The 22,072-nt window shown below is 42.2% G+C and overlaps 1 protein-coding gene across 5 annotated transcripts in view; it reads right to left on the bottom strand.

Annotated features, from left to right (window-relative positions):
* Positions 1 to 16,819: 16,819 nt before the first annotated feature.
* The window catches only part of NGF (nerve growth factor), a 54,777-nt gene continuing 49,524 nt past the window's right edge, over positions 16,820 to 22,072 (bottom strand). For 4 of the 5 annotated variants that reach the window (XM_083617614.1, XM_083617615.1, XM_083617616.1 and 1 more), the window contains one exon: positions 16,820 to 17,717. In XM_083617614.1, the coding sequence (XP_083473740.1) occupies positions 16,974 to 17,705 (732 nt within the window). In that variant the 5' untranslated portion in view covers positions 17,706 to 17,717 and the 3' untranslated portion in view covers positions 16,820 to 16,973. Of the gene's footprint in view, positions 17,718 to 20,653; positions 20,787 to 22,072 lie in introns of those variants that run through there. The other variant, XM_083617612.1, reaches the window with a different exon arrangement.

Consider the following 22,072-nt stretch of genomic DNA (forward strand, 5'->3'; position numbering starts at 1 on the left):
ATATAAAAGTGATCCCAAGATATTAGAATTTTAAGTGTCTCTTATTTCAACTTTACCAGGCCCTTGATGTCGGGAGCCAACAGGGCTAGAGTTCAGAGACTTCAGATCCCTGCTTTCTGCACCCCATGTGGTGAGCTGCCCAGGGCTAAACAGCTCTGAAGATTCCATGGATTATGATGCAGTGACACAGCCTGACTCAGAAAGGCCCAGGCACTCCACTGCTTTCTCCAGATCTGGTAGGGTTATGAAGGCTTTCAGCTCGCCTGTACTTCACTTGAGTGACAAGCAGCTTTTTCTTGACTATATCTGCCCGACTGCTCAAGCTCACTGTATGTGTGCACAACTCACTCCTTTGCATGTCCAGTTGCTCATCTGTGGGATTTCCCCTCAGGGACAGGTCCTTCCACTTGCCTTTTGTTTAGGATAGCCACATATACCACATTGTCATCCCAAAGACAAAATACAACACACACACAAAGGATAAAAGAAGACACAGATTTGCATAGCAAATGCTCAAGCGGTGCTCCTCACTTGCCTGACATAGTTTTGATGTTTACTTTTTAGTTAGTATACTTTTATGATGTTAGTGTACCTTTTTGTTAGAAATAGTGCATGTAATAAATAAGAAGTGCTTTAAATGTTTTGTGTAAATGTGGCCTCTATCTGAACACACATGTTATGCAGGGCTGGATTAAAAATTAGGCTCCCATTTTTTAGGCCTTTAAACTTCCCAGCTCAGCCACAAAGCTCTCTGAGTGACCTTGCGCCAGTCCAGCTCTCTCAGCCTTATCTTCCCCAGGAGGTTGTTGTGAGGAAGTCAGAAAAAAAAATAGATGCATGTATGTCTGCATGCTACGTTGATCCCCTTGGAGGAATGACATCATTTCTGACTTTGCCAAAGCCAGGAAAAGAAAAAGGTGGTTTGAAGAAATGCATGTAGTGAATGATATTTGAAGGTTTGGGGCATGTGGTGTTCTTTTTATAATTTGTTTGATTACTTCTATTTATTCAATTCTTTATTGTAATATGAAGTGCATGCAATTTAGACCAGGCTTTCTCAAACTTGGCCCTCCAGATGTTTTGAGACTACAATTCCCACCATCCCTGACCACTGGTCCTGCTAGGTAGGGATCATGGGAGTTGTAGGCCAAAAACATCTGGAGGGCCGAGGTTCAGGAAGCCTGATTTAGACCTTCCATCCTCTCTGCCATAATCCCCTCAGACTTCTAATCTGGTCCTGACCATACATATGTAAAACATTTTTGCCTTGTTAGCTTTACCACCAGCTATTACCCTGAGTGCTGTCAGGCATGTTGTCTCCAGGTGAGTGCTCCCCCCCTCTTCTCCATAATTTGTGTTTATGGAGGGCAGCAGAGCCACCTGGTCCCAGCTGTAACATCTATTCACAGAGAACTGGGCTAGGCTAGATGGAGGAGGTACCCTTTGTTTTGACATCTGTTATCCACACAGCTATATCATGCTGCTGCAAGTAAGTCCGCCCCCCTCCCCTTATTCCTGTTCTTGAAGCTCCACTCCACTGGAGTCCAGTCTTCTGAAATGCCTCCAGGAGAGATCCCAGAGAGCCAGGATGACATAATTGCCACCCAGAACCTGGCCTCTCATGGATGAAATACTGGCAGATCCACTTATTGGGGTGGAAGGCTCAGTGCCTCTCCCTGTGCCCTAAGGGCATAGCTTTCCTGCTTTCCCCAGACTTGGACAACAACAAGTGCTTCCAAAGAATAGAAGACAGCACTGGCACAATTGGATAAGAGCTCAGCTCTTCAAGGAGTCTGTGCCAACAGCAGTAGAGGCCTTGCCAGCCTATGTAAAGCCTCAGCTCTCTTGGCTGAGACATCCTCTGTAGCTCAGCCAGCAGGGCCCACTAGGAGCTGCCCAAGGTCCTGACCTGCTTAGAGAGACATGTTTTGACGTTGCCTAGACTTGCCTTGGCTATGCCTGACCTATTTTGAAGAGACTTTGATTGTTACTTCCGCTTTCTCTGTTAACCCCAAGTGCTGGGAGAAAGTCATTTGCTTTGGGTCTAGGAGGAGCTACATTGAAATACTACTCTGAAACTGTCTTAAGTACACATTGTGATAATTTTTGAATAATCTTATCATCTGGCCATTGGCAATGATTTGCACATACCTTCTTTTCACTATCAGTGATGTAGAGTTATTCTGCTTTCCTGACCTTTCTGTAAGCTTGGAATAATGAAGGCTTTTCATATTGTCAGGGAACCTTTTAACTTCACTTTTTTGCAGCTGATTGATAGTTTACTTGGGTTAGTTGTTGACTTTACTGGAGGGCTGGGAGACCTGTTGTTCTTTGGATGTTGTTGGACTCCAAACCTCATCATCCACAGCCAGCAGGGTCAGCAATTAAGGATGATGGGATATGTAGTCCAACATCTGAAGGGCCACAGGTTCCTGAGCCCTGCTTCAGTGTTCTATCTGTTGCCTTCACAGCTTTCTTTTCTCTCTCTAAATTTTGTTATTGCTAAACACATTGAAAGCCATCAAGTGATAAGGTGAAGTCAAAACGTTATAAATAAAGGCCATAACAATCCAAAGGGTGGGGGATTCCATGGTGGAGAAGCTGCCACTTCCGAGCCCTGGTAGCTTGTGTTGGCCAGAGCAGAAGAACAGGAGCAGCTTCTTCTTCTTTCTCATGGTGTTGTTGCTGTTCTTGTTTTAAATCTTCATTTGACTGCAGTAGGAAGGAAATTAAACTTGGACAGCTCTAGGGCTAGCGTAGTTTTGTAGGAACTTGTGGAACAAGGGGGCTTAGGATTCTCTGGGTCCACAGTCTCCCCTGATTCCCTTCCCCCACCGATCACCCCATTTCAACCTCCACCATGGGTGGGACAGTGATAGTGTCTCAGGTGCAAGGAACCATAGAAACGTAGTTCTTCAGGATGCCTATAGACTCAGTCTCCAGACTATAGACTCAGACTATAGACTCAGTCTCCAGAAGCCACGACTGTTTAAAGTGGTATCATAGGGTACTCCTCAGCCTGGTCTCTGACATAGGGCTTTAAACATATGGTGTGACCCATAGTTGAGTGTTCTATGAACACCTATGATCTAAACACTGGGCTTGCTTTTTCCAGAAGGCTATTGCATGTAAAGATGCTTCTTTTTGCCTTTGGACTCTTGCCTCAGAAGCAAACAAGTCTCCTCCTTCAGGTATTTTCATTTCTAACAAAACTGTATTTGTCTTTGGCAGCAACGAGTCAGGGAGACGGCTTTTGAACTTTAAGCTGTTGCTGTTAAACAAAAACAAAAGGGGAAAAAGGACTGGAGATGATATTTGCCAACAGAGGCATCGCTCAGCACACAAAAATAAAATAAAGAAGTCTGTTAAAGCAAACTCAGCTTATATTGGGAGGGGGACAAATTTAGGATGAAAAGTTTCCATTTTGGTCTACTGGTGGGGTATTAGCATCTGGCTGTTGTATCATGAATTTTTGGTACTAGAAAAACAGTTAGATGGGAACATGGAACATGTGGCACTCTAGGGTCAATAGAAGCTCAAATCAGCCCAACTTGTTGCTGCTATTTATTTTAGGAGCACTTCCAATAATATGGCTTAGCAGTACTAATACTTGTTTTGTGCATCTTAAACAGCAAGGGAAAAAAGAAAGCTATCACTGCCGCATAGCTTGCTCTGTTCTGTGTACAGAGAAAACATGGAGGGAAAAGATGGAGCAATATTATGTGTTTTTCAAATTTAGAAGTTTACCCCCTTGTTGAATTACAGTGTAAACTGTTGCGTCTCCAGCCATCACCCTCTGATATTGTGAAATAAAAATCTAGAGCAAAGTTTCCTGCCTCTGCTTTGCCAATCATCAAAATCCCAAACTGGTTCAAGAATAAGCATCACTCATAACAAAAACAGGACATATCCGCAAATCATCACCACCACAAAGGATGAGGTTGTGCCCTTTGTGGCTGGAATCCAAATCGTCTGAAATTTTAAGTTCAGTTGCTTCTTCTCTGCAGTTTTGACACAACGTTTGTGGGAGCCACTGAGGTATAGGCTAATGAGGAACCGAAAGATTCAACCCTCAAAAGTGTGTTGCAACATTCAGCCCTGACAAGGAGAAGCTGGGGAGTCACGAATGACAGCGATTGGGGAGTTGCAACACTCTGTACCAGAGGGCACATACATTGTTTGTGTATTCACAAGGAAGACTTTGGCATCTGGAGGTAGCAAAGCACAAGATGGGCAAATCTTCATTGGCCACAAGAACCCAGGCAGCAGTTTTGAAACCTGCTTTATTGTGAAAGCTGGATAGGTGGATGGGAGAGTAACTATCTGTATAAGAAAGTAAAAATTAATAAAAACACACTAACTAAAATGCACAAATGCCTACCATTAAAACAGCTATTGTTAGGAGCTTAAGTGAGGAGAAGCTGGTTGGGTAATAGCTATTTAAAACATGCTCAATTTTTTGGTATTTCATTTGAACTCACCTGGAGCAGCACACCTCACTCAACGTTTCAGGAGCAAGATGTTAATCCGTGGCTGATTAAACTATTATAATTGTGCCTCCTCTCAATCCATTAATTGTTTGTTCTTGGGCCTGAAGCTCTGCCGAAAGTCTCACAAGCCTGCACAATGTTCCTGGTTTTGTATTTAGTTATACCCACTATCCGAACTTGAGATCTGAACATTTCTAACAAACACTTCCCTAATGCAATACATGTGCCATTGGAGAAGAGCTTAGGATTGGATGTCTACTGTATTGGACTCCCCACCCACTAAATATTCATTTTCAGACTCTGCATGGGGTCCTGCATTGAACTTTGCTAACAATACACTGATAGTGAGAACTAAATCCCACATTCTTCAGAGAACCCGCTCAGGGCGGAACTAAAATCTGTGGGGAAATCACTGTGTCCCCAAGCCTGTTTTACCTTCATAATGCTAATGCAGGGGTTGGGGTGCATTTCTAGAAAATTAGTGTGCTGGAGGTGGTGCTTAACCTCTTTTCCTCAGTTCTGCCCCCCAATGTTAAATATGTTTCTTCCACAGCCAGCCTCTGAAACCAGAAGCAATTCTGCTGGTGGTGTGGGGTAGGTGGTAGAGAGAGGAAGGAAGTGCCCATGGAGAGGTAATTGCTAGGTTAAGTGCCTCTCTCCCTGTGCACAGCCAGTGCATAGATCTTTCCCTCTAAGTGCCTCCTTCGCATTCATGTTATCTTGGCAAATGTTGGTTTTGGAACACATCTGCCAAGAGAACATCTAGTTCCAACCTTAGACAGGCATTGCAGTGATTTAAATCGGAAATATTACAACAAATGCAATTGTACAAATGTTACATGCAAAGGTAAACGGTGTGTAAAAATTGAAGCTACAAATATTTGGTGTGTGTGTGTGTGTGTGTGTGTGTGTGTAGGATACACTGATCACTTAAGCCTAATTTTAGAAAGACATATGTCTCGACTTACCTCTACACAATTCAGTTCAAGGCTTGGACTGTAGGTTTAGGTCTGGATTCTTTGCTAAGCAAAATAAACTATTTGCAGTTAGCAGACATGTGAAGAAACAAGTACACAGATAACTACTCAAATGTAGAAAGAATGGTTTTGCCTATGCTTCACTGCAATGGAGCTGATATTTGCCCCTCTCTGCATAAATGTAGCCCCCCCTTTTTTTGCCTGGGGTCATTTGAGGTTTTTGTAGGACTTGCTTTAGCTCCATCCCTTTAATAACTACATTTCCTTCTCCCTTTATGATGCCTGGTTAGACCCATTTCTTTTCCTTTTAGTCCTCCCAGAACCTTCTTAAAACTTTACTTGAAAGTTGGTCTTCTTTAGTAAAGATCAAAACATTTGATTCTCACAAAGGCTTGCAATAACCAGTGTGCAGATGTCATGAAAGAGAATCGTACACAACAAATTGCTCTAGATAACCACCCCTTTGGCTGCTGCTGCTTCTCTCCTCAAAACGAACACATCCTAGGAAATTCTCTTAAATGTGGCTTCAAAAAGGACTAATTATTTTATGACTGAGCCCAGAATAGGGAGGATGTGGTCTGCAGTGGGGAGAAGGAAGGCTGTGGTTGAGGTCTTATAAACCCAAGTGCCCTTGTTCAGTAGCAAAGTTCACTGGTGAACCAAATGTTCTGATGGAAACACTTTGTTGAGCAATCCATATCCAGATGGATCCAGTATCTCGAACCCAACAGCCAGTTAATTTATGTTGTTGTTGTTTAGTCGTTTAGTCATGCCCAACTCTTCATAACCCCTTGGACCAGAGCATGCCAGGCACTCCTGTCTTCCACTGCCTCCCACTGTTTGGTCAAACTCATGCTGGTAGCTTCGCGAACACTATCCAACCATCTCGTCCTCTGTCGTCCCCTTCTCCTTGTGCCCTCAATCATTCCCAACACCAGGGTCTTTTCCAGGGAGTCTGCTCTTCTCATGAGGTGGCCAAAGTATTGGAGTCTCAGCTTCAGGATCTGTCCTTCCAGTGAGCACTCAGGGCTGATTTCCTTCAGAATGGATAGGTTTGATCTTCTTGCAGTGCACGGGACTCTCAAGAGTCTCCTCCAGCACCATAATTCAAAAGCATCAATTCTTCGGCGATCAGCCTTCTTAAATAAAGTTAATTTATAACCTTGGGGAAAATGGGGCTGCAGGTACAGGCTGGGAATCAAGAGGAGAGTCAGTTAGAGGTGTCTTCTTGGTTCAGCTGAGGCTGCAACCTCCTCGATGCAATGAAGAGGGTAGGGATGAGCATGATACGCTCTGCCCTCCTACCACCATATTTGTTACCCTTCAGCTTATTGAATGTGACTCTCCCTGCAGTGGGGAACCTTCTGTATCCATGACAGCTCCCCATATTGGCATTCCAAAATGCAAGGAGAGGCTCCATGGATACAAAAAGCTCCCCCTGCACTGTGCAGACAGTAATCTTCCATGAATGGAAGGTGATGAAAATGGCATGTGTGGGCAGAATACAACCAACTCATTCTGTCAGTGCAACATGTCTGCTGATGGAACTTTACCTCCTTGCTCTGTACCCTACCCAAATCTCTTCTGGAGGACTGGAGAAACCCCAATAACATATTTGGGGGTACAAGGGGAAAAGAAAGGGAGGAAGTTCCATTTTGAAAGTGTAATGAGTTAGCTGGATACTGTCTTTTGCAGGCCGCCCTGAGCTGGTACACTCATCTCTGTTGTCCCCTGTCAGGAATGAGCCAGCTCCAAGCGAAGGTTTGCAGCCAAGTGTAGAAAGCAGCCATGAACAGAGAGGCTTAGATGTTAGTCAGGCAGGGGAGAGCTGGAAGCTGCAGACTTCGGCTCTTCCTGACCTTAACGGGCAGGCTGATCAGGCAGTAGCTGAGAGCGGGCTAGAACATGGCTACAACTCGCAGGAAGCACAAATAGGCACAAATAGCCTCTCAGAACAGGAAGAGGTTGGAGCTGATCCACTAAGTCCGAAGAGTCAGCGAATGGGAGGGCTGCTAGATAGGAAGCAAAACAAGAGATGTAATATCTTCTGTAGACGCCGGAAGAAGTCTTCAGAAGGGTCATCTTGTGTAATGATACCAGAGGCTTTGTCAGAGCCATCCAGAGCTATCTGTTTGTTTTTGCAATAACTCCTTCTTTTTAATTACCTACGCCTACTGTGTTATCAAGCTGGGAACCTGGACTCCTGACACCCCCCACTCATGTGCTTACATTTCCATTTTTGTCATTTCCGAAGAACTTTAAGTTGATTTTAAAAGTCCCCCCCCCCCTTATAGATAATCTTGGCATCTGCAGTGTTGTGTTAGGCTTGGGTATGGGAAGTTCAGGTTCAGACCTCCTCAGCTATGAAGCTTGCTGGGCAGCACTGAGAAAGTCATTACTTCTCAGTCCTGTCTCTCATCATTATCAGAAGAGTAAAACATACAGTCACCATAAAAAATAACACTTTGAGTGGTTTACAGGACACAACTAGTGTGACTTGATTTTCTTAAGCAGGTTTTGGTTAAAATTCCCGATTGTTGCTTTAGCCCTTTATAAAATAAATAGGTAACATAAAAAGGTAAAAATTTAAAAAAAACACCAACCAACCACACACACACACAGACACACACACACACACACACACATCATGTGAGCATTCTGAAGCAACATATGGATTTACATAAATTCAAAATCAAAATAATTACTCAGGTATTCAAACTCTGGGCTATTTATGAAATTCAGTGCAAGTTTCTATAGAGAACACAAGAGCTCCTGGAACAGACTGAAAATCCATATAGTTTAGCACCCTGTTTCCTACAGTGGCCAATGAGATGTGTTCTCGAAGCCCGTAAGCAGGGCAAAAGACAATTGCTCACTCCTGTTGTTGCTCCCCTGCAACTTGTACTTAGAGCGATTTTTAGCCATAGTCTCATTTTATTTATTTAACAAAATTCATATACCACGTGTTTGTAAAAACAAAACAAAGTTAAACCTAAAAGCACTTTATGAAAAGAATAAAAGAATTAAACCACCAGCAAAAACAATTATCCTCTATTAATTTATATAAGCCCCTCCCCAAGCCATCTGAAGGAGTGGCCACTACCTCACCTGGTGGCAGTGAGTGCTATAAATTAATTGTGCCTTGTGTCACAAAGTACTTCCTTTGGGCTGTCATGAACTTTCCTCCAATTGATTTCACTGGAGGAATCTGGAAGTAAATTTTCTCAGGCATGCTTTGGGGACCGCACAGCTCTATATTCTCTTCCTGAGGTCAGAAAATCCTTTTTTATTATTATTCATCTGCAGTCCTGTCTTGCATCTAGCTTTCCCCACACATACTTGCAGGGGAATCTCAGTAGTTTTTGCAATTGCTGAGTTACATCATCTCCAGTCTGGAAAACAACAGCAACCCAGATGACATAGCATGAATCCTCCCCACACATTTCTCATTCTGAGTTTCCCCACTTTTCCTCTTGGCAAGGACAGATGCTGTTCCACATGGTCAACACACCGGAGGAGTCATTCACAGCTTTGCTGTGCATGTATGCTAAACCCTGTCCACACACGAATGTGGCTTAGAGTGACTAAATGGCAGCTAAGAAGTGTCAGATCTGCAGCACTACTCACTCTGTATTCATTTAACTTTTGCCTTGTGACAAATAGGCTAAAATGTGTGAGTGGAGTGGTTTTATGCAAAATCTGTCCATGAGCATCATTCCAAATACAGAATATTTGGAACACAAGCTTCTGGTCTAGTTTGTGCCAGAAGTTTGGAAATTTAGTACAAAACCATACCACTTCTTATTCTTTTTCCTTGCTAGCTAGTTCACCTGTGACCCCAGGGCTTATCTGTAAGTACTAATTCACCTGTCTGGAAATTAAAATTTATGACTTTCTTAAATGCAAAGAACATTGGGTTGAATGTAAGTCTTGACTTTCAGACTTATTATGACAAGTCTGCAACAATCTACCCATTACCTGCTACTATTGTGTGAAATCTTTGTGTTCAGGCCAAACTTTCTACCTAGTTAGGAGCACACTATTTGCAAACAACGCTTGCTACCTTTTAATTCTTCTCAAAGGATAATCCTCTGCAACCCAAACATTTGTATCATCAAAAGATGCTGGCTCAGTACAAGGTCTTTCTCATTGGCTGAGAGCAAGATGGTGACGAGATTCATACCAAAGAGTTAAATTTGGGATTTGGGATTCCAACAGGGAATGCGAGGATATCTAAAAAGATGCAACTGTTTTATATTTTCAGCTTCCTCTGAAGTTCATGATTTAATGCAGATGTACCGCAGAAACAGTCTCTATCTCACTGCCATGGGTGCAGGCAAAAGAGTACATCTCAATTTTTTTTTAGTGGGATTTTATAATGTTGGAAATATTTGTTTAAGAGTTCAGCTGGGCAAGAAAGGATGGCTGGTGATTTTAACAGACATCTTCTGCAGATGAACTTGATTGGCAGCTATCTTTCTCTCGCTGGAAAGAATGTGAAGAGTAGGTGGAACTGGAAGCAGTCTGAATAGGCTGTGTGCCCTACACATGTGGGTCCTCCGCTTAGTACAACAATCTGGAGAACAAGCCTGTGTCAGAGTTCCCAAGCTCTTTGAAGAGCCGCCAGGTCTTGCACATGTTTCCGATTAATACAATCTGAAGACAGCACTGGAGCTGTAGTTTTCTCGTGTCAACCTGAGGCTTGGTAAACAAAAAATAAAATAAAAATCTCAAGCCATGCTAGGACTGCATTTCTTTCCTAACTCCAATGCATTAAAGCTTCAGACTTGGAAGCTGGTTTGCATACCTTCCATCAATTTGGAAGATCAATTTAATGCTCCTAAGTATTTTAGGGCATGCTTTCATGATATCTGCAAGTGAAAATGCCTTTATCCTTCAATATATGAATTTCCTACTTTGGTAGCATCTCTTCCTATTATGGCTGCCCTCGCCTCTCCCCCTAATGTTTCCTTTTCATATCACACTTTGTGCACAACTTCCCCTTCTGCAAAAGGCAGCCTTCATTAAGTAAGAAGCTACCAACCCTTCAACAACATAACAAGGAGCCATGCATATATTCATTTTACTTAGCTGTTGAGACAGTGGCTGCTCCAGCCCACCCTCAGATACTCTTTCTTGCCATTCATTAGCTGCCACTAGAGGGTGCTGAAAAACAGTGATTGCTTTGTCTCAGCTCCCCAAATCAGAATCTGTCTGGGGCCAAATTAAACGTTGTTACAACCCTACTGTGGGAGCTGCTGAGAAGCTCTTTCACAAGACTGTGCACCATGCAGGAAGCATAATGTTTGAAAAGCACCACCCACTACATGCACCACCCAAATTGTATGCTTAATCCTGTCGAAGGCTGAGCCTTAAAATTTCAACCATTTTACTTTTTCAGCCATGTCCAGGGTCATGTCCCAGATTCAGCTTCAGGGGTTTGTGACAGCCAGTGAATATTTCCTTGGGCAGGTATTTCTCTTCCTTCCAGTACCTGTCTAGACTACAGGCAGACATGCTAAGCTTACCAGTTTGCTGCTTGAAATGAACTGCCTTTGCAGTTAAGCATCCTAGCCTGTGATTTCAGTCTGGAAGCTGACAAGCAACCCATTACATGAGCAAGTAAGCATGTCAACAGATTCACTGGCAAGGGATATTGCAGTCTGCTGTACTAAATTTTCTTTATACTTTGGGAATGAGACTAACAAAGCCATAAATGGAATAAAGTGAGATTGTTGCTAGGATTTGCTGGTGAGGAAGGGCGCCAACTGGAGTGCCTACCTAAGGGCAGTTACTCTTGAGTAAATGTCTAAGCATGTTGCTTATTATGGCAGGCTGAGAGATGCTTACTGACAAAATAATTCCAGTCTGCTCTTTGCATGTATAAACTACAAATACTCAAAAAGCAGCCCATGAGTACAAATGAGCTAGGAGCAATAGATTTATCCACCTTGTACTGGAAAGAAACACAAGGAGAGAGAGAGAGAGAGAGAGAGAGAGAGAGAGAGAGAGAGAGAGAGAGAGAGAGAACTCGTGCAGAGCTGGAACAGGCAGCACAGCCAAGAATGCACACAAGTGAACAAGCAGAATGTCATATCGGGCCAGGGAGATTAAGGTTCATCACTCAGCCAAAACCCTTACTTTTACATTAGTTGTTAAATTACAGCCATTTCAGATTTCCCAAAATGCCACTGGTGGAGGCTGCCATTTTGTGACACCCCCCACCACACCTTTGCTGTTCAGAATGGGGCAATCTGGTAAATTTAAAACCACCACAAGCCTGATGGAGCTTTGAAGCACTCCAATGAGCTGTCCCACCAGAAAGGTCTAGCCAACATGCAAAATATGAGCAGTGGTTTTACTCCACTGTCACACCCGAATCAGGGCTAAAATTACAGCCTTTTGAAACTTCAGCCTGAGTGTTTCTTTGAGAAACAAAATCATCTTGATAAAGAATAGAATAGAATAGAATAGAATAGAATAGAATAGAATAGAATAGAATAGAATAGAATAGCAGCAGCAGCAGCTGCACAAGGCACCTGCAACAGGGTTCTGATCCTGGGCCTGTTGTCGTTCAACATCTTTATAAATGACTTGGATGAAGGAATTGAGGGGATGCTCATCAAATTTGCAGATGACACCAAACTGGGAGGGGAAGCTAATGCTGCACAAGACAGAATCAGAATTCAAAATGAATTTAACAGATTGGAGAACTGGGTGTAAGCTAACAAAATGAATTTCAAAAGGGACAAATGTAAGGTTCTGCACTTAGGCAGGAAGAACCAGATGCACAAATATAGGATGCAGGAAGAACCAGATGCACAAATATAGGATGGGGGACACCTGGCTTACTAGCTGTACTTGTGAAAAGGATCTAGGGGTCTTGGTGGACCATGAGTCAACAGTGTGATGCAGCAGCAGCAAAAAAAAAAAAAAAGTAATGCTATTCTAGGCTGGATCAACAGAAGTCTAGTGTTCAGATCAAGGGAAGTAATAGTATCACTCTATTCTGCCTTGGTCAGACCACACCTGGAATACTGTGTCCAATTCTGGGCACCACAGTTTAAGAAGGATGTTGACAAGCTGGAATGTGTGCAGAGGAGGGTGACCAGGATGATCAAGGGTCTGGAAACTAAGCCTTATGGGGAGCACTTTTAGGAGCTGGGTATGTTTAGGCTGGAAAAGAGGAGATATATTAGCCATCTTCAAATATCTTAAGGGCTGTCACATGGAAAGAGGGAGCATGCTTGTTTTATCCTGCTCTGGAGGGTAGGACTTGAAATTACAAGAAAGGAGATTCCAACTAAACATTAGGAAAAGCTTTCTGACAGTAAGAGCTGTTCGGCAGGGGAACACATTCCCACGAGAAGTGGTGGACTCTCCTTCCTTGTAAGTTTTTAAGCAGTGGTTGGATGGCCATCTGCCATGGCTGCTTTAGCTGAGATTTCTGCATTGCAGGGGGTTGGACTAGATGACGCTTGGCTCCCTTCCAACTCTAAGATTCTATCATTCTATGACTTTGTGCGCTGTACAGCTTTCGGATCAGTAACTGGAAGCTCCTAAGCCAAATCTAGCCCTTGGAGGCATGATGCTGGATGAAAGAGGATCATGAAAGGGAGCAGCAACTATATAAATGGGACATGCTGAAAGTATATTTGGAGGGGCAGGAGTTATGGACTTAATTTTCTTACAATTATTTGCCGTTTTCCTTCCATCATGGAACCCAATGTAGTATATTTGTGGTTCCTAGGTGGCCACCTTTCCAGCCACTAACCAGACTGGCAGTAGCACCCAGTGTTGTGGGGCACAGCTGCAGAACCCCTCTCTCAACATCAGCATTGCTGTAGATGGATCAGCATTGATGTAGAAGGAATCCCTGGATGGGACTGGTGGTCAGGATGCTCAGGTACACTGGCACAAGCACGAGATTGGCTCCACCAGGGCGTTCAAGTAGCCTCAGCCACTGCCCTGTCCCAGCCCCAGCCCTATTTAGGTAAGCAGTAGTGGTGTCAGAAAGGCAGATCTGCTTCACCACACTGACCACTACTATCAGTAAGGTGATGGCTTCACATGGCTTCAGACCATACCCTGGGACTTATCCCATCTAACCTCCATTTCTCTTTTGAAACAGACTTTCAAACCAAACTAGCTACTGCCTAGGACCCATCCACCAGACTAGCAACGCAGCAAGTGGAAATATCTGGCAAAGCACATTTTTGTCTGAATTTGGACAGTTCTTGCTTACAGTACACGCGTAAGAGCCAAGGATAAGATTGTGAGTTGCTGAAAATACCAATGTGGTTGTAAAAGCTGGATTGCTGCTTCCTCCCCTCTAAAACACAACTATTCTTAGAAGAGAAACACTGTCCTGCAGAGATCCTTTGTCTTGGCTGTGGGTGGGAACAATAAGATGGGAAGTAAGTGTGCAAGTAGAAAAAAGGGAGCTGAAACTAGTTGCTCTCCTGAGTTCTGAAAGACTTTATAACTTAAAGAGTTTGTGTGATATTTATCTTGAACTGGTTTGTTGAACAGACAGCAGTTGCTTTTTCAAAGAAAACAAGAGAACTATGAAGATTTTTATTCTTTGCAGCCCCTATGGGCTGGAACACACATTATAGGTCTAAGCCCAAAGGCTACACTGTGGAGGTCTTCAAGCTGAACAAGCTGTCTCTCCAGCGTGGGAGCAAAGGCACCAGGAAAAGAAGGGTTTCTCTTGGATTATATTACCTTAAAAATGGCCAAAATACTCTTAAAAAAACAAAAAACCTGTGTAAACATACTCATTTCCATTCCCATTATTAGCTGGCAAAAGGAAGCCATCTGCATTTTTACAGCTATGGTAGGAAGAAAAATGCTTGAAGGCCCATCCTTTTAAATAAAAGAAGATTATTAATCACAGTAACATTTTTGTCACCCAATCCATAAATGCTCTTGTACAAACAGAATAAGGTTCTTAACTTCTTCAGACAATCTTATAGTTTTTGGCTGCTCTTGCTGAAGCACTCAAGTTCATTTAGCCTCTGAGGACCATTCAAGCAATTAGTAATTGTGTGTGTTGCTTTTAAAAAGCAAATTAAAGATGCAAACTGGTGGTGGTCTAGATCAGGGTTCTGGCATGACGATTAACCCTATGCTCCCTGTTATGGTCCCAATCTGAATTGCTTCCTCTTCCTCTCTATCCTCTACCGCACACACCAGCAATGTACAAATGGGAGCTTCTCCCCTCTGATGCAAATAGTGTCTGGGTTGGGACCACAAAAGGGAGCAAAGGCTTAAAACCTTGTAACCCTGAATGTTAGGGTCTGACCCAAATCCCTCCACCCCTGGAACCTGACGTCTGCTAATTGCATGAATAGTGTCTCATTTAGTAAAAACTGCTGGGCAGTTTGAGTACCATTTTATTCAGAAGCACCAGGATGCTACATACATAGATGCATTCCTAAATGCCATTAAGATTGTGTGCTTTATTTTGTTATTGTGACTGCAGAAAAAGTGGGTGTCTGAAGCATCCACTAGAACTTATTGTTTTTTAAAAAATTGGTCATGAACAGAGAAAGATTGTTTCAGATCTTCCCACCTTCCAGCCCTAAAAGCTTTGCATGATAAACTGTATTCAGGTTAATCCAACAAAACTGCCAATCAATTCCTATCTACATTTGTCCCAATCCAGCTAAGCCATTTTAGCTACTTATTAAGCAAAATGGATATTCCACCTTACATTATAAAGAGGATCTCAGAGCAGGTTGCAACGTACAAATTTGTTGTACATATACCCACTGACTTGGGACTAAGACCATAGGAAGCCACCTTACAATGAACCAGAACATTGGTCCATCTAGCTCACTACACTGACTGGCAGTACCTCTCCAGAGTTTCAGGCACTGACTGGCAGTACCTCTCCAGAGTTTCAGGCAGGATTCTCTCCTAGCCCTGCCAGAAGTTGCTGTGGATTTGACCTGGGATCTTTGGCATGCAAAGCAGATAGATGTTCTACCACTGAGCTGCAGCCCTTTGCCAATGGACATCATTAGGCATGTGCTGTCAGATAGTAATTCTATGTACAGTGGTACCTCGGGTTACATACGCTTCAGGTTACATATGCTTCAGGTTACATACTCCGCTAACCCAGAAATAGTGCTTCAGGATGAGAACAGAAATTGTGCTCCGGCGGTGTGGCAGCAGCAGGAGGCCCCATTAGCTAAAGTGGTGCTTCAGGTTAAGAACAGTATCAGGTTAAGTACGGACCTCTGGAACGAATTAAGTACTTAACCCGAGGTACCACTGTACACTTATTTGGGAGCATATCACATTAAAATGATGATGCATGTAATATTGTGCATATCTCATTATGCTGTGAACCACCCCAGGATCTTTGGATAAAGATGGTATACAAATTTATTAAAATAAATGAATAAAATCAGTAAGGCCTACTTTGGAGTAAAAATAGATTTGACTGCATGTCCCATTGAATGCAACAGACAAATAATTCATCATTCATGTTAGTTTGAATGGGACTTCATTAGAACTAAATTGAGCATGATTAGGACACGTCTTAATTTTAGCTGCATTTGACCCAAATGAAATGTAGAAAAGACTGGTGGTTTCATTCCATATTACAAACGAGATAATTTCTCTTATTACAAAATATTTGCTCAATTGTTTCCTTTAAAAGGGCACATCACCAACCAACTTAAATAAAAAGGTTTTTACCTTCTAATACAGACATCCCCATCCTTCAGCCCTCCAGATGTTTTGGACTACAATTCCCATCATCCCTGACCACTGGTCCTGTTAGCTAGGGATGATGGGAGTTGTAGGCCAAAACATCTGGAGGGCCGCAGGTTGGGGATGCCTGTTCTAATAGGTAAACAGGCACAATGAAAGATGATGAAAACTGATGATTTTAAATAAGCTTTGTAAGATGTCAGCTGAAATCTATGAGGATGTATAAACATGAAGACCACTACGGAATGACTGAAGGTGCAGAATTATATATCTTCTGATACGTGGCCTGAATGAATGCAAATATTAAAATATCTGGGTTAGCTTACTTGGGTTTAATTTTGGCTTGGATGAGGAGCTGAAGGATATCTGGAATTCTTCCAATGGACTAATATGACAGCTTTTGCTTTTTGTCTATTTCAAGACTATAGAATGTCACACACAAAAACTGCTGTTTCGTGGTAAATCAGGATGTGGAAGGCAAAATGGCAAAGTAATCCATTTTCAAAATCTTGCTATGGCAATCATGTTAAAAGGGAAAGTTGCAGCTAGCAAAATTGTAAAAAAAAGAAAGGGAAAAAAAGCTCCTGTTTTAAAAGGAAAGAGATGCCATTAAAATATACAACACACCAGCAGTTTCAAAAGATTTTAATAAATAATGAGGATTCATTTCTTTACTGTATAAACTATAAATATATCATAGAGTCCTCATAACTTAAAATAATTTACAGGCTGAGGTAGGGGGCTGGGAGGAGGTGGGTATAAGATGGAGGGTTGGTCTATCTCAGAGGTTCTCTGTTTTCCTACTGATTACGCATACGCAGGCAGTGTCAATCCGAATGAAGCGCCAAGCTGCCTGCTTGCCATCCATTGTCAGTGCCTTGACAAAGGTGTGTGTGGTGGTGCAGTAGGAATTCCAATGCCTGGCATCAATGCCTCTGCACCCACTGGACACCGGCTTAGGGTCTCTGCACTTGGTCTCGAAAAAGTACTGTTTGTAAGGGTAGTTGTTATAGTTGACGTCCACCACCACAGTCACCTCTTTGCCTTTAATGTCTGTCGCTGTGGTTTTGTTGGCAACCCACACACTAACACTGTCGCACACAGAGTACTCTCCTCGGTTGTGCACAGGGTGAGCTGCGCGCTTGGCTCGGATCGTCCTGTTCGTAGAGTCTGTGCTGTCTAGGAACTCCACACTCGGTCCATCCCTTGACAAAGGGGGAGGCTGAGTGCTGAACAAAACCCGAGGTGACTGGAACCTCCTCTTCTGAAAAAGCTTTGGATCCACTATGATGCTTGCAGCTTGCCCGGATTTCCTGTTCACTACCTTCCCAGTAACAGGCTGGCTGTGGTCTCTGTGCTGAGACGTTTTCATAATGTGGTGTGTTTTAGTCCGTCTGCTTTCAGAAATGCCAGATGTTGCAGGAGACCCCAGTGGTGCATTATCTTCAGTTTTTGGTGCTGCCCGTATGCCGATCAGAAATGCTATAATCAGAGTGTAGCACAGCATGGACATTACGCTATGCACCTAGGAGAGAACAGACCAGGGACATTACTGTGAGCAAAAAAAAAAGGTGACATGCAAAAGGTTCCATTTCAAGCCTAGTCAATAGATATGTGCTGATAAGGCAGTCCCAATGAAAGTGCACTGTTAAAATATTTCATCTTCTTCGCGAAGGCCTTGCATGTGGATGCCAGATGTGGCTTTCCTCCCCACCCCTTTCAGAAAGACTAACTCACATAGCAGTGATGTGCTTCATAAAGTGGGAACACTAGGAAATCATAACTGGGTTATTGTTAATTCCTGTGGTTTTTGTTATTAGGAGATGATTTATAGAGCCATTGTTTGGGGGCTTTAATGCGGAGTGCTGCTCCTGGCAAGACTCTCCACTGGTTACATGGGAACCTTTGGAGAAAGATATTTATCTATCTCACAAGAATTATTTTCTTCTCCTAGACTGGAATGAGCCACAAAGATAGCAAACATGGCTAAAGGAGGCTTGCTTGGCACCTTCGTTATACATCTTTAGATGCCAGGTGAAAATGTTTCCCTTCAAACAGGCCTTGAAGGGCTGATTAACATTCCATGTCCTTTTAAATGTGTTTAAATTTGTGGGAGAGGGGCTTATGGTTTTGTTTTCATTTTTATTATGTATTTTGTGTTTTTATTTTGCATTTTTATGCTGTGAACTGCCCTGAGATCTTTGGATGAAGGGTGGTATACAAATTTAATAAATTAAATTAAATTAAATATTTCCACAGGAAGGCCAGAACTGGTATATCTCCAAACAAGACACTAGACACGCAGTATGGACATAATCAGCTTCCTAAAAATATATCCAAATAACATGTAAGAAACTTGCAAAAAACTGATATACTGAATTAAAAACCAATATAAAATCCCTGACCTGACCATTAACCCATCTACATTTGTCAGTTTCGTCAGTAGTGAAGCATTAATATATTATGGTGTTATTATTAATTTATTACCAACACTTTGCTTTAAATTCCCAGGGCAGGTTACAACATGAAAACACAATATTAAAAACTGTTTGGAAGAACCTGCAGTCACAAAAGAATGGAGGGTCCTAAAAATGTACACCTCAAATGTCGAAAGCCAGAGAAAAGAGTAATAAACAATTTAACCCACAATTTAGGCTGCTTAAGGGCATTGATTTCAGGGAGTTGAAATGCATGTAACTTGCGGTCACAAATGTAAACTGAGTAAATGTCAAGATTGATTTTTTGTCGTGTTTTGGCTGAATATACTGAGTGGACAAAAGTCTCAAGCTCTCATAAGGAAATGGTTCAGACTCTGATACTAGGCATCAGTTGCAAAGCCCTCCTAGACAAAGGGCACTCATTAGCCAGACCTCTCTGGCACACCTCAAATCATGTTTAGACCCAGAGTGAAGCCCTGTGCTGTGTGGCAGGAAGTGACAGATGCTTCTTGGGCAAGGGCAAAAGAAGCACACCAGCCATATACTGCAGGAATACGCAGGCCCCATTTCCTGAACAATTCAAATGAAAGTCAGATGCGTCAGGACAGCTCAAACGAGTTTTCTGATGTCAATAGGGATGCTAATGAAAAAAGGTTTGCACAACAAAATCCAGACACTAGCACATAGTAGCATCTCTACCTTTGTTGTTTAAATACAATCCCTTGGTATGTAGCTTCTGAATAGGAAAAAGGAGGTTAGGGATGGCCATAAAACACTGTTTGGGGTTAAATACATGGGCAGATTTGCTGCTTTGAACTGTAGCAACATTCAAGAAAGGATTTATCTCCCTTCCTTTGGTTTTTTTTATTACATAGTTAAATAGTATTAGGGTATTTGCTTCCACGTCAGCTTCCTAACATTAAAAAAATCAAATTGGATATTCTTGTTGATGAAATAGATTGACAGAGGAAAGAGGAAGGATTAAAAAGCAAGGACACAGGTCAGGTATGATTGTCACATGGAGTTTCAAGCTGGCCCAGTTCTGTGCATCATCCGCAATGAGTACACTTCAGTATGGGGACCACATCAAAGGTCATTTCTGTTCTTCCATTCACAGGCCCTATAGCACTATTGTTTCTTGGTAAGAAATTTTATTAATATTCACAGAGCATGCTGTTCACAGATGCATCTATCTTCAAGGAGAGCAATAATGCCAACAGCAGGCATAGCTTGCAAGCATATCTCATTGTAAGTTTTATCAGGTAGGATTTCACAATGGCTTCAGCATGAAAAATTTCACAGTTTTATCAACAGGGAGAAAATATAGTCTGGCATATGGTAATGCCAACTGGATAAGCTTCCATTGCCGCAATTAACTAATTGCATGTATTGCAATGTAATCATGGCTGTCCCAAAGCATTTTGTTGTCTGAAGAACAAGCAGAAGAACAAGTTTTGTCTCTCTCCACCCATTTCCGAGGAAACCTTGGTCCCCTCCCAGTGGTGCTTTGTCACAACTGGAATCCTGTTTTTTGCATCCTCCCCTCCCCTTTATCACTTTTCCATGGCAAAAATCAGCTTAAATACCAAAAGCCTTTAAAAGATCCTTGGAAAGAATAATTAGCTTGAAATTGGTGGACTCATGTATCCTCCCTTTTATAAAATTCAAGGACACACAATTCACTGAAACGGTCTCGCTATCTTGTTTGATACTCTTTTAATTATTTCAAAATTAATCAAATGATTAAAAATCATTTAATGACTTCTACACACCCCTGCTTCTAGTTTAATGACTCTGTTGCACTCAAAACCAGAGTGATGTTGATCCTGTATACCATTTCTATAATGTATCCTTAATGGGTAAATTGGGAATTCTGTTACGAAAAAATAATTGTGAATATGGAATAGGGGACAGTATTTATTTGAGATGAATAAACGTAAGAGCATATTTCAATGTGCATTCCCCCCCCCCCACAAAAAGCCTTTAACATGTTGCTATACAGAATATTTAAGTATAAACTTACTGAACTCTCCATACTGCTAGAGCTGTTCTAGTAAAATGCGGGGCTTTCCTTTCCCAGTAGTAAAGTTTTGAATTGTTGATGAAATAGTAATCAGTTTCCTCATACCAATAGCAAAGTTCTTTCCCCCTTAGATCTTAAACACAAAATTATTAAAAGAAAGAACGTTTCATTGAGAAAGACTGAAATTGTTATAAGGTACCAGCATGAAAGCTCACTGCAAATATCACCCTGATCCTATTTCTGTTTACCCAGAAGCCCCACTGAATGTATCAATACTTATTTCCACATAAACATGCATAGGATCTGTCTGTTATCTATAAATGCACATTAAGCTTGTGTTTTATATATCTATATCTATCTATCTCTGAAACCTCCTTTAAATGTATTCAATCAACAGGACAATAATAAGATAAATAATTGGTCTGTCCAACTCTCCACACACTGAGATACCTTTGTTAAAAAAGAACTTTAAAAATCATCAACTTAACACAATCCACACTACAATTAGGTCAGAATCAGCAACTAATGTACACAAAGTTCAAGAGGATAAGCCAAGCTACAGCAGAAAATAATTAAAACATACAGGTGACATTCTAGAAACAACTGATGGAGAAGACTGTGTCTGAGAAGCAAATCTGAAAGTCAGGCAGCTGAATCTTCTCCATTCAGCTCTTGCACCACTAGCAGTTAGAAAAGTCCTATTCTCTGAGTGCTTCCCCCCTTTTCTCTATAGTCTTGCCACAGTTTACAAGCAACAAATATCCCCCCTCATTCTTAAACAGCTTCAAGTAATAATTACAATTCTGCCAATAAACTTCACATCAGATCTTATGACTTGATAACAGCCATCTCCCTTTCCATTGGTTGTCTCTTTTATGCAGCATTGTGGGTCAGTTTTTGGGTTATCTTTCTTCTCATGGCAAAAGGGATTTACAGACAACGACAGCTATCCGGGCCGTGTGGCCAGCATGACTAAACCACTTCTGGCACAAGGGAACACCGTGATGGAAACCAGAGTGCACAGAAATACTGTTTACCTTCCCGCCACAGCGGTACCTATTTATCTACTTGCATTGGCATGCTTTCAAACTGCTAGGTTGGCAGGAGCTGGGACAGAGCAACAGGAGCTCACCCCGTTGTGCGGATTCAAACCACCAACCTTCTGATCGGCAAGCCCAAGACGCTCAGTGGTTTAGACCAGAGTGCCACCCACATCCCTACAACCAAATATAGGCTTACAAACAATACCTAGGCAGAGACATTCACATCTGGAATTGTTTCCAGAAGTATAGCTAGTGGGTGCCTAATTCCAAAATAGCTTTCTCTCAAGTGTTGGTAGAAATAGTAGCAGCTGATGAGCACTTGGCAAAAAGGCATGTCAATTTAAGACATTTTTCAGCAGCCTTTTGCACGTTTGTA

This window comes from Podarcis filfolensis (genome assembly GCF_964270895.1).
Source record: "Podarcis filfolensis genome assembly, chromosome: 6".
Classification (NCBI taxonomy): domain Eukaryota; kingdom Metazoa; phylum Chordata; class Lepidosauria; order Squamata; family Lacertidae; genus Podarcis; species Podarcis filfolensis.